General features: G+C 45.5%; 1 protein-coding gene across 8 annotated transcripts in view; it reads right to left on the bottom strand.

The window, feature by feature from the left end:
- The window catches only part of PIAS3 (protein inhibitor of activated STAT 3), a 34,587-nt gene that overhangs the window by 12,565 nt on the left and 9,899 nt on the right, over positions 1–12,123 (bottom strand). For 7 of the 8 annotated variants that reach the window (XR_014558889.1, XM_083716466.1, XM_083716462.1 and 4 more), the window contains 7 exons: positions 9,127–9,592; positions 6,644–6,728; positions 4,269–4,319; positions 3,646–3,736; positions 2,267–2,401; positions 1,820–1,925; positions 895–968 (listed from right to left, as the gene is read on the bottom strand). Coding sequence is in view for 7 of the 8 variants with exons in the window: in XM_083716462.1 (XP_083572588.1) it covers positions 895–968; positions 1,820–1,925; positions 2,267–2,401; positions 3,646–3,736; positions 4,269–4,319; positions 6,644–6,728; positions 9,127–9,592 (1,008 nt within the window). In the remaining variant the exon portion in view is untranslated. Of the gene's footprint in view, positions 1–894; positions 969–1,819; positions 1,926–2,266; positions 2,402–3,645; positions 3,737–4,268; positions 4,320–6,643; positions 6,729–9,126; positions 9,593–10,858; positions 11,252–12,123 lie in introns of those variants that run through there. The other variant, XM_083716464.1, reaches the window with a different exon arrangement.

Raw genomic sequence — 12,123 nt, forward strand, 5'->3', positions numbered from 1 at the left:
CACAGTTTATCTAGGCACTGCGTGAAGGACTTTATTTGCCCTGAATCGTACAACATTCAGCTTCTCTGCATGTCCCTGAGCTCTAGTGTTAGGAGAGAGGGAGAAAACCTTTTCTTTATTCACCTCCTCCATACTCGCCTTTTCTCCAAGCTAAAAAAATCCAAATGCTGCTGCCTTTCTCCATAAGGGGATTTGCTTCACCCCCCTTGATTATTTTGCTGGCCCTTTCCTGAACCTTTTCCAACTCTACAATATCCATTTTTGTACACAATATTCCGAGCACAGTTGCAGTACAGATTGGCATGACAGCATTATATCAGCCGTTTTATCTTCAGCTCCTTTCCCAACGATCCCTAGCATGGTATTTGCCTTTTCCACGGCCGCTGGGTTGGTATCTTCATCAAGTTACCTACCACAACCCCAAGGCCTGTCTCTTCCTGGCCAGATTTGAGAGTATATGGAAAGTTAAGGGGGGAGGGTTTTGCCCCTAAATGCATCTGAGATTAATTATCTTTGGTTAAGCTTACAGCTGCCTTCACTAACCCCATCCCCTCCAAATTTTCTGGATTACAGTTCCCAACTCAGCAAAGGCTACTGTAATCCAAGACATGTGGAGGGAACCAGCTTGGTTAAGGCTGGTTTGCAGCATTACACAAAATCAAAGAGGAAACAACAATGGGAGGAAGGCGATTTGTGTGCATAACAAGCAAATCATCAGTTGCAGGTTCCAAATACATATTTATGAGCTTGGGCTGGAACAATCTCCTCATCTGTTTTTGGACAGATTTGGTTTAATTCTCAAGGCAGATTTATAGTGTTTTGGTGGTTCTTCATGTATTTACATATATACGGCTTCATGCGAAATAAAGAGATAAAAGGAGAAACCCAACATACCGGACACATGAGAGAAACTCGTAAGCTCGTTGTCGCTATCTCGCTGTCAGGATCGGCTGTCAGTTTTTCTTTGACTGTGAGGTGTGGGGAGAGAAAGCAAAGAGCCCACTCAATATTAGGAACAGACCGTGATGCACACTGTGTGGGACCAGGCATGGCTCCGGGGTGAAGCATCGGCTGGCATGCAGAAGGGAAATGGTTCATCTCCAGGGGCAGCTGGGGAAGACCCCTGCCTGAAACTTGGGGAAGGTGATGCTTGTCAGGGTAGACCTGAGCTAGACGGACCAAGGGTCCAACTCCGTACAAGGCAGCTTCCAAGTCCCCCCTAAACACTTGGTGTGCGAGGGTGGGACTCCACTCAGCAATCTCTTTTTACACTGGGACTTTTAAAAAATATGATCTGGAGTAAAGCTCTGCTCCACATTTAGGCTGGGTGAACAATTTCCTGCAGGCAGGAGGGCAAACAGATCATAGAACTGTAAATTAGAAGGGACCCCTTGCTCACAGCCGTCCCTGGGTGGGCTTGAACCACCAACCTTCTGGTTAACAGTCAGACAAATTGACCCATTGAACCATCCAGTTCTGGGAGTAGTATTCAATTCTTTGCACTAGCGGGCAGCACTTCTGCTCATGAGAGATGAAGCACATGACTTTCACCAGTCCCCAACACACAGCACAAGGGCTGCAGTGAGCCAAGATGATAGCAAAAAGGTGCTTTGCCTTGTGTGACTAAGAGAGCTTTTCACTAGTGCTAACCTACCACCTGGAGATAATTGCAAGAAAAAAACACACACACCCCTGACGCAGAATCATAGAGTTCGAAGGGACCCCAAGGGTCACATACTCCAACTCCCTGCAATGAAGGAACCACAACTAAAGCGTCCTTGACAGATGCAGACAAGATTTCAAAGGACACAGAACTTACTCAGGGCTCGTGAGTGGTCTGGGTTTCGGATGCCCTTGGCTCTCAGTTTCTGTAGCAGTGTCACTGATGTCAACTGTTTCACCAAATAAACCGATAGGGAGTAATTCTAGGCAGAAGGAAACCAATTATTATTCAGTTGTACAGAGGAATTAATGTATTCACTGATCTACGTAACAGGCTAAACCCTGGCTCTCGTCCATTGGCTGCAGGCCTCCCTGCCCTTCTTCAACCATTGGCTGAGCTTTGCTGATGTCATGGAATGTTCACAAATGTTTAGCTGCCAAACTGGAGAGGCTGCTCACAGGATGTTCAGTTTATTTATTGCCGATCACCTAACTGGGACAGGCACTTTCATACACACAGTTGCAAGGATGGACAGGAAAGTGGAATAATTCTGTTCACACGTGGGGAGAAAAGTGCAACATAAACCACAAAGCTTCTCCTTACCCTGCCAAACTCAGAAGACCAGTTCACGACGATTGTATTGGGGACGGTGGCCGAAAGCCGCACCAAAGGGGTGATGTTGATGGGTCGACTGGGCCGCTTGGGCTCTGCCCCATTTTTGGTGGGGGGAAGATAACCCTGCAGAGGCAGAAGAGGACATCTGAGGTCAGGCCCCTTGGCCCTTTGCCAAGGCTGGACATACAGGGAACCAAGAATAAGGATGGCGGGTGGGTCATCAAGGGGCTGCAGTCAAATACGGCCAAGAATCCCATGAAGCCAAGAATATACAATGGTGGATAGGAGGCAGTTCACCTTTCCATTTCATTATGGTGTCATTTGCTAGGAAGGGCAGCCATGCCCCCAGCTCTCCCCTAGGGGCAGAGGAAAAGCTCACTTACTGCCTCCCCCCCACTCTAACTGAAGGCATCTCCTGGAAGGAACATGAACACAGGCAGGCACTAGTGTGCTTTCCAGAACACCACCAATAATAATAATAATAATAATAATAATAATAATAATAATAATAACAACAACAACAACAACAACAATAGTTTATTACCTGCCCTTTACCTTAAGGTTCCAGGGCAGGTTACAACATTAATATACTGTCAGGATTAGGGTCCTGACGCCCCCATAACTTTTCTGGTATGCATGCCTGGTCTCTCAGACCCCAGGGCATGTACAGAGTTAAGCAGAGTGTTGGCAGCAAATGAATCACACGAACAGCTCACTCCATCGGCAAATATGCTTTACTGAAGCATTTCGATAAGCATTGCGGTTGCAAGTCCTCAGCCAGATCCCTGGCTGGGTGCATAGCTCAAAAAACAGTTACAAAGAGACACTGGCAAACTGCATAGCTTGAAAACAAAAGAAAGACTGACTGACTCTCACACCTGCATACAACTATATAAGGAGGGCTCAGACAGCCTGGAACCTTCTGGTCAGCAATGAATACTGATGAAAAAGGTCTGCTGAGTCACATGTGCAATATTTAAAGCCGTTTAAAACAATCACAAAAATAAGGGAGATGTGATGAGGAAAGTGCTTCTTTGAGACACTATATAAACTATACACCAACTATATGGGGTTTGACAATGTGTAAACATAGATGGACTCTCTACACCTTTTACTTGTGCAAAAAAGACTGCTATTAATTCATTGCAAAGATGAATGGTGATGGAGACTGTTGCCTGATGTATATTGTACTACAGGCCATGTACTGTTGCAGGGTTGTTTGATTGTACTATAACATTAAAACATTTATTTGAAAAGTACAACTTGGGAGATCAGAATGTTCTGCATGCAAAGGGTGCACTTTTGCCACTAAGTCATGGACCCTTCTGACTGAACCGAGGAGCGGGTGGGAGGAGGGGCTTACTCACCGGAAGAGGGCAGAGCTTCCCATTGATCTTGACAAACAAATTGGGTGGGAAATAGTCCTCTTGCGGGCAACTGGTTTCACACAAACAAAACCTGCAGAGAGGCAAAGAGACCGGAAGGGTGAGGGGAAGACTACCCCAAGGACAAAATGGTAACTAGAGAGCGAGAGTTTCCCAGAGTCAAATTCCTTATTAAGAGAGATGGATAAATGAGAACACAGAATCACAGAATTATAGAGTTGGGACCCTGAGGGTCATCTAGTCCAACCCCCCTGGAATGCAGGAACCACAGCTAAACCACTACGCAGGCAGGGCCTCCTAAGTTGCTCTGAGCTCTTATAGGGCAGGCCTCAGGGATTTTGCTCATTTGTAACTACACAAATGGGGAGGAGGACAGGTTCAAGGGCAGACCCACCTACAGCACTTCACAATAATACAACCTAGAAGTCTCCAGAGCATGGAATACATTGGCCAAGTCATAGCTGGCCACCCAGCCTTGGCTAAGGTTGAGCCAGGACTGCTTTATACAAAGGAAAAAGCACCCCAGGAGCCAATCCCTAAACAGTGTGAGATTTGTAGAAATGTATTTTTTGTAAAAGCCCAAGAAAACATCAGGCTCTGCTTACCTCAGCTGTACCTGGACGGTGTAGTCACATTTGGCAGCAGGTAAGATATCGCTGGAAAAAGGAGGGGTGGAGGAGAAATTCTTAAATTTCCCAGAACAGTCAAGCTACTTGGAAATACTGTCATTATAATACAATACGTAACAGGCTGAAACCTACTTTTCAGGTTAGATTTTTGTTTTGTTTTTAAAGAACACATACACAACAAAAACCAGCCCTCCACCACCCCCCACTGGTGGAACTTCTGTGACATCACAGAGGGCTTGTGGGCTTTCTAACAGCAGAGGGGAAACAGCCTACCACAGATTGTTGCTGTGAGGGAAATGGGAGAATTGTTGACCTGCATGGGGACAGGGAAGAACCTTCTCTTTGGCTTGTGTCTTGGAACATCAGAGTCAGCCTATAGTTAGAAAATTAAAATTATAATAAACAGGGAGCAGAGAGCCTGCACTTCACGCAGCAGCAGCAGCCTGGAAGGGGTTCTCTGGTTTAAGAGCACAATAAGAGGCTGCTGTTCTCACAGTAGCCAACCAGGTGCCCGTAGGAAACCTGCAAACAGGATTCGAGCACAGGACCACTCCTCTCCTGTGGTTTGCAGCAACTGGTATTCCAAAACACTGCTGCCTCCCGCGCAGGGAAGAATTTGTCTGAGCCTCTAGGCTGGTGGCCATCCCTGCCTCCAGTGGGAGGGAGTTCCATAGTTTAACTATGTGCTGCATGACTTTCTTTCACCTGCCCCCGAATCTTCCAACCTTCCATTTCTATAGCAAGCAAGATGGTGTCATTTGCTGGTCCACAGCCCAGGCCTAGAACTGTGTCACTGTCTGGAGTTACAGCACGGAGCCAGTGGGAGATGTTTGGCTAGGCTGCTATATTTGCCCCTGATTGCTGCCAGTCTCCGCAGCAAGCAGCCCTTGTTCCTGCCCAAACAATGCCCAAACTCCTGCTAACAAATGTGGTACCTAAGGCTTCGTTCAAACTGACTACAGTCAAATTATAGGTGGTCAATTAGTAGCATTTGACAAGCGTGCTAAGCCTAGTTGCCAAACTTCTAGTTTATTTTTAAAGTAACTCTTTATATATGAAGTCCGCAGCAGGGAAGGGTAAAAACCTTCTGGAATGCCCATTTTGGTTGCATATATGTTTATGCGCAGCTGCCTCGGTTGGTGATACCCAGGGCGGGGGGAGGGGGTTGAAGTTTGGGAGAGGGAAGTAGATTATATTAAGAAACCACTTAAAGAGGATAAAAACTGATAGAAGGAACTTTAAAATGAAATTATATTACAGTTATAAACACCAAGGACGGGTGAGCAGGAAGTCATTAGTATTGCAGAATAGGGTTATAATTATTGAGTGTTAAAATGTGATTTTGAATCTTGAAATCAGATAAAATATTAATATTGGGGGGGGGGTGAGAGGTCATCTTTAACTATCCTCTAAACGAAGGAGCCGGCCTGGTTGCCTTGTTCTACTGTAGACTATCTACTAAGGCTAGAACTAAAAAGTTACTCCCCAAGTTGTGTATATCTGACAATAAACATAGCTTCTTTACTTTCTTTCTTACCTACAAACATCTCTCTCTCTCTGTATGTGTGAAAGCAACAGGAAAAGCCTGCTCTCTAAGCAAGAGTCACTGGTTTAAACACAACTCATCCTGCATACTATCCCATTAGTTTGTTTGTGTGGGTGAATGCGTACATGTGAAAATTGATTTGAGGTGTGGACGTGTTAGGCAATGTGGAATTTGTGTGGGTTTTGAGTGAATGGAATTGTAAAGTCCTGTATTGTGGTTTTTTTCTTCATGTTTTATATAATGTATTTAATTTTGGGTTTTTTCCTTTGTAAACCACTTTGTAGGCATTTCTGGTGAAAAGGAGGATGCAATACTTGAAATAAACATCCTGGATGTAGTATTGCTCTTATGTTACTGGCTCGGTTCAGACACCGCACCACAGTTTGTATCAATCACAGTTTAGAACAAACAAGCCAAACTAGGGTTTACCAGCTGCTTATTTGACTTCATTTTCTGTCTGGCTGAGCACTCCTGTTTCGAGGCAAAGAACCGGTTGTCACTTTGGTTTGCCAATTCAGACACTGCACAAAATAACAATAGTCCTAATGCGTAATTAAAATTTCTTGATGCTCAGTGCAAACCACAGTTTGCAGGCACACTTCAAACCAGCTTCCGATTTCAGTTTATCAGGCAATCACAAAGCTCAGACATCACACCAATTAAGCACCCTTGACTGGTTTCATACGATGTCTGCACTCAGCCATTGCATTTGTGTGTGTGTGTGTGCGCACGTGTGTGTGTGTGTGCACATGTGTGTGCATTGAAAGAGCTACTAATCCTAAACAGAAAATAAAATGGCCCTTACCGAGAGGCAAGGATCTGCTGCACCTGCTGAGGAGTCAGGGCAAAGGTGAAGTGAGCCTCCTCAAACCTCTGGCTGTTCACAGATGCTGCAAAGAGAAAAGGCCAGAGGCTAAGCAGTGATCAGACAAGGCCGCAATCGGAAGCCCACATGGGAGAGGCCAAACCAAGCATTCTGCTATGCACAAAGGAATCCTGAAACAGAGGGAAGAGGATGGGGTGGGGGGAGCTCAGCAGGCTCCCTGGACCACCTATTTGCCCTCTCCATCATAGGTGGAATGGAAATGGGCTCCACATGTTTATCCCTGGCTCCTTAATATCTAGCACAGGGGTGGGGAAAATGCAGCTCTCCAGATATCCTTGGACTCCAACTCCCATCGCTCAGCCCTAGCAGTCAGCAATGGTCAATGGTCAGGGATTATTAATACTATTATTACACTTAATTTATTAACTGCCTTCTAAACTGCCATATCAACTAGGTTTAAAAACAGTTCAAAACACAAGCACAGCTAACACATTGCAGCAACAGTATTGCATGGAGGTAGAGAGGAAACTGGTGAAGAATCACCAGTGTGCACTACCAGTTGGGAGGGAAGGAATGATTCAGTGGGGGACCATGTGCTCTGCATGCAGAAGGACCCAATCCATGGCATCAGAAGTTAAAAAAACGGATCAATGTGCAGCAGATTACAGTGAAGACCCTCCCACCCAAATCCAAACCTGCCGACTGGCCATCTGATCTGGCTGAAGGCAGCTTCCTATGCACCTCAATATATAGATATTTGGGACTACAACTCCCATCAGCCCCAGCAACTATGACCAGTCCCAAACATTTGGAGGGCCCTACGTTGGGGAGGTTTGGCCTGCACAATTCAGGTTCCTGCGCACAACTTGCAAAGCAAAAAAACCATCACAAAATAGTTAGGGAAGGCAGAAGGCATTGTGCAACTTGCACAATTGACACAGATAATGGATTTTTTTTCCTTTCAGTGCAGAATGCATAGTGCCTGGTGTATATGAGACTAGAATCTCTGTGTCTTCATACTCTCTCTCCTACCATTACAGGGTGAGACGCAAGCAGCTCTGCCCCTCAGCAGAAAAATCTGAAAAATGCTAGCCCTGGGATAGAGAAATTCCCGGGCCCTGCAGGTGAAGCCAAGGCAAGAACTATCAGTTAAACATTCCTGCAGCACTTCATGCCACTCCATATTATTATTATTATTATTATTATTATTATTATTATTAAGCTAGCATTAGCTCACCAACACACTTGCCATGACAAATCTGTCAATTTTTCACGTGCCATAAGACACATATAATTACTTTTGGCCCTGACAATCAAACCAAAACTTGCAAGGATTTGTCAGTGGTCTGCCTATACCATCTCTTTCCATCTCCTTGGAGACACACACAGCACTAATGCTTTGTTAAAATCTCAGAAGAGTGTTTATTTTTTGGAATCTTGGGACTCAACAAAAATTGTCTCACAGAGAAGCTTCTTAATCTGTCCCCTGGTTTCAGTGGCTTATTTTCCACAGCACAATGAACCATGGCTTGCCCTAACCATCATTTAGCACCCTACCCACAACGGACAAAAGGCAATCCTGGGTGAAGAGCTGCTTGCCTCTTTCCATTTTCTTCTGTTGATTATTGGACTGATTAAATAATTTAACCAGAACACAAACTCTGCCGCACAAACCGTACCCACTCCATCCTGTAACATATGGTTGTATTAAAGCCTTCCTTAGACTGACATCGACTTTTGGACTTTCTCTGCTTATACGAACCTTACAAATATTATTTAGATCTGAACTATGCTTTCAGGATGGGGGGGGGAGGGGAGGATGTTTGGTTTGTCATTTTTATCTTTCCAATATGTAATTCAAATTAGCCAGTCTATTTTTCATTTTCTATCCCTTCAGCATTCAACTTTGTAAGTTCACCTCAATGTCTATGGCATAGAAGACCTCACAGGGTCGAGCAACAGCATAACTAAGGTTTAGGAGCATAGGGAGCTACCTTATTCTGAGCCAGGCCACTAGTCCATCTAGCTCAGTACTGCTTACACTGACTGGCAGCAGCAGTGGCTCTCCAGGGTTTCCACACAGGGGACATGGCCAGCCCTACCTGAAGATACCAGCAGGGATTGAACCCGAGACCTTTTGCAGGCAAAGCAGCTGCTCTATCGCCGAGCCTTGACCCTTCTCTTCCATTTGTCATCACGCCAAACCAGAGCTAACCACAAACCCAGGTTTGCAAACCCACTTCAAGCCAAGGCTTGCTGGCCAATTGCAAATCATGATTTGTCAATTCAGACATAATGGTTTCCTCTTGTGGCATCTTATTTCCCCTGGCTGGCCCAATGTTTTGGCAGACAGTGTTTGCAAGCTTCTGGGTTCCACAGCACTCTTCTTCCCTAGCTATCTCAAGTTCTAGAGTCAGTAGGGAGGAAAGGGCAAAAAGGAAGAAGCAGCTTGGAAAACTTACCCAACGTGGTGGGCTTGATGAGCTCGTCGTATACATCGTAGAAGGGCAATCGCCGCATTTTCACGTCCGGGTGAACCGGGTGGATGGGGGGAGACAGGTGTGGGACGTCCGCTTCATGCTTGGGTCCCAACATAGGCACCGGGGGCAACATGCCAACCGGCACCCCAGAGGTCACTGACCCGTTGTCGTAGGGCAAGTGGCACATGGTGCCCTGGGTCAGCGTTGTGGTGGAGGGCAGCTGTCCCGCCTGGAGGTGCAGCATGGATAAGTCCGAGGGGGTGAGGATCTTCCGAGGGAACCGTCGCCGGTACAGCTCCTTGATTTTCATCTGAACGGCCGGGCTGCAGCCAGACTTCAGCAGCTGCAGGGCCTTGGTGAGCAACTCATGCTTCCTCCCACTCTTGTTTCTGCCCGCAAAACCCAGAAGCACCTGCAGCTCCGACACTCTAAAGCTCATAACCATGTGCTGGAAGGGGGTAGAGAGAGGAACAGAATATTTAGAGAAGCATATAGATTTTGAGATGGCACTCCTTGAACTCCAAATTTTACTGCTAGCAATTTCTGGCATGAAAACATCTGATATTGTACACATCTGGTACTAGTGACTTGGAGTGGCGGTCAGGACCACATAACATCGGTCCTGAGAGATCTGCATTGGCTCCCAGTACGTTTCCGAGCACAATTCAAAGTGTTGGTGCTGACCTTTAAAGCCCTAAACGGCCTCGGTCCTGTATACCTGAAGGAGCGTCTCCACCCCCATCGTTCAGCCCGGACACTGAGGTCCAGCGCCGAGGGCCTTCTGGTTCCCTCATTGCGAGAAGTGAGGTTACAGGGAACCAGGCAGAGGGCCTTCTCAGTAGTGGCGCCCACCCCGTGGAACACCCTCCCTTCCGATGTGAAGGAAATAAGCAGCTATCCTATCTTTAAAAGACATCTGAAGGCAGCCCTGTTTAGGAAAGTTTTTGATATTTAATGCTGTATTGTTTTTAACACTTGATTGGGAGCCGCCCAGAGTGGCTGGGGAGACTCAGCCAGATGGGCAGGGTATAAATAAATAAATAAATAAATAAATAAATAAATAAATAATTATCACTCAGAATGAAGCACCTATCCCCAGCTCCTGATTCCATCTACACAAGAACCAAACTGACTCTGCAGGATTTCTAGTTGTGACGGTGGAAGACAGGTGGGTGGGGGGTACTCCTAGACAAAAGGAAGGTAAAGGGGTGCTGCTTAGGGCACAGAGTTTGGGCTAAAGAAGCAAAAGCCTGGGGAGGAGGAAGAAAAATTCAGGTTCGCCTCACCCCATATAATCAAGAGAGAAATGGGAGGGGAATTGATTTTTTTTTTCCTAATGGAGAAATTGGTGGAAGAAAACCATTTAAGAAGAGTTTTCTAGAACATAAGGAGGGCCTGCTGGATCAGGCCAAGGGGGACCTATCTAATCCAGCATCCTGTCTTCACAGTGGCAAACCAGGTGCCCCAATGGGAAACCTGCAAGCAGGATTCAAAAACAAAAAGCCCCTCCTGTGGCTTGCAGCAACACGTATTCAGAAGCATTCTTGCCTCTAACCATGGAGGCAGAGCATAGCCATCATGCCTAGCACCCATCGATAGCCCTCTCGTCCATAAAATTGTTAATGAAATTAATAATAATGAATTTGGTCCAAGCCTTCTCTTTCAGATCTGCAAGTAAAATACTTTTTAAAGCAGTTTTAAAAATACTACTTACACAGCTAATTCATAGTCCTGCACACCTCCCAGTCAAATACAAGATTCAAAAGCAGTAATATCAGCAACTGCAGTGCTGATGTACTTGATTGGATGGCCAAGCAAGCAACAATTCTAGGATCTGGTGCTGGAAAAACAATTTCAGATGTTGCCAAACGCAGACCATCTTCAGGTGCTTCATAAATGTGTGCAGCCTAAAAGGTAAGGCGTTTCAACCTTCTGGACCTGGGCTCTTAGCTCATTAAGTCACCTGCAGGAACCCGAAACATTCTCTCTCTCTCATTTTCCCAAATGGCAAAAAGCTCTTATCACTAGCTCCTAGATACATTCTCGGTTGCCATTTCAATAAAACTAAGACATGTATACTATTAAAAATTGCATAGCTTTACCTTAAAAATAAAAAAGTCAAGCAGTGTGTAAATTGTGTGAAATAAATAAATAAATAAATAAATAAATAAATAAATACACACACAATACAACTGTGAGCACTAAGATATACATTAAATACACACACACACTTCATATTCTCAAATCAGCAAAATAAGTTTAGGGTTAATGAGAAAGCACTGCATGCAATAAAACATTTTCCTAAAATCCACCCCCCTAAACACTTCCCCCAGGTTTTCCCCCTGGCTACAAAATGTTTTGGAATGTGATACCTTTAGCCAATTTGCCCCCCTGCTGCCTGCTTCCTATCATGCTACATTATAGGCTAAACCAGGGGTCAGCAAACTTTTTCAGCAGAGGTCCCTCAGACCTTGTGGGGGGCCGGACTATATTTTGGAAAAAAAAAATGAACGAATTCCTATGCCCCACAAATAACCCAGAGATGCATTTTAAATGAAAGCACACATTCTACTCATGTAAAAACACGCTGATTCCTGGATCGTCCAAGAGCCGGATTTAGAAGGCGATTGGGCCGGATCCGGCCCTGGGCCTTAGTTTGCCTACCCATGGACTAAACCATCCCAAAGAACTGAGGGGGAGCAGGACATAACCTACATTCAAGAGGCATTGGGTCATACTTGGAAACTTTGGAGTGGGGGGCAGGTTAGCCATTAATGTCTCCCAAGATCTGGATCATGCCAAGGTGGTCACCTGAGCTCAGTGGCAGAACACCTGCTTTGGGAAGAGAAGACCCAGGTCTAATGCCTCTCAAATGCAGCTCAAAGGATCCGGTAGCCCATTAACTCAGTTGAAAGTACCCGCTTTGCATGCAGAAAAGGGATACCAAAATTATCAAGAAGATGGAGTGACTCCCCTATG

The sequence above is a fragment of the Podarcis gaigeae genome, assembly GCF_964106915.1.
Source record: "Podarcis gaigeae genome assembly, chromosome: 16".
NCBI lineage: Eukaryota > Metazoa > Chordata > Lepidosauria > Squamata > Lacertidae > Podarcis > Podarcis gaigeae.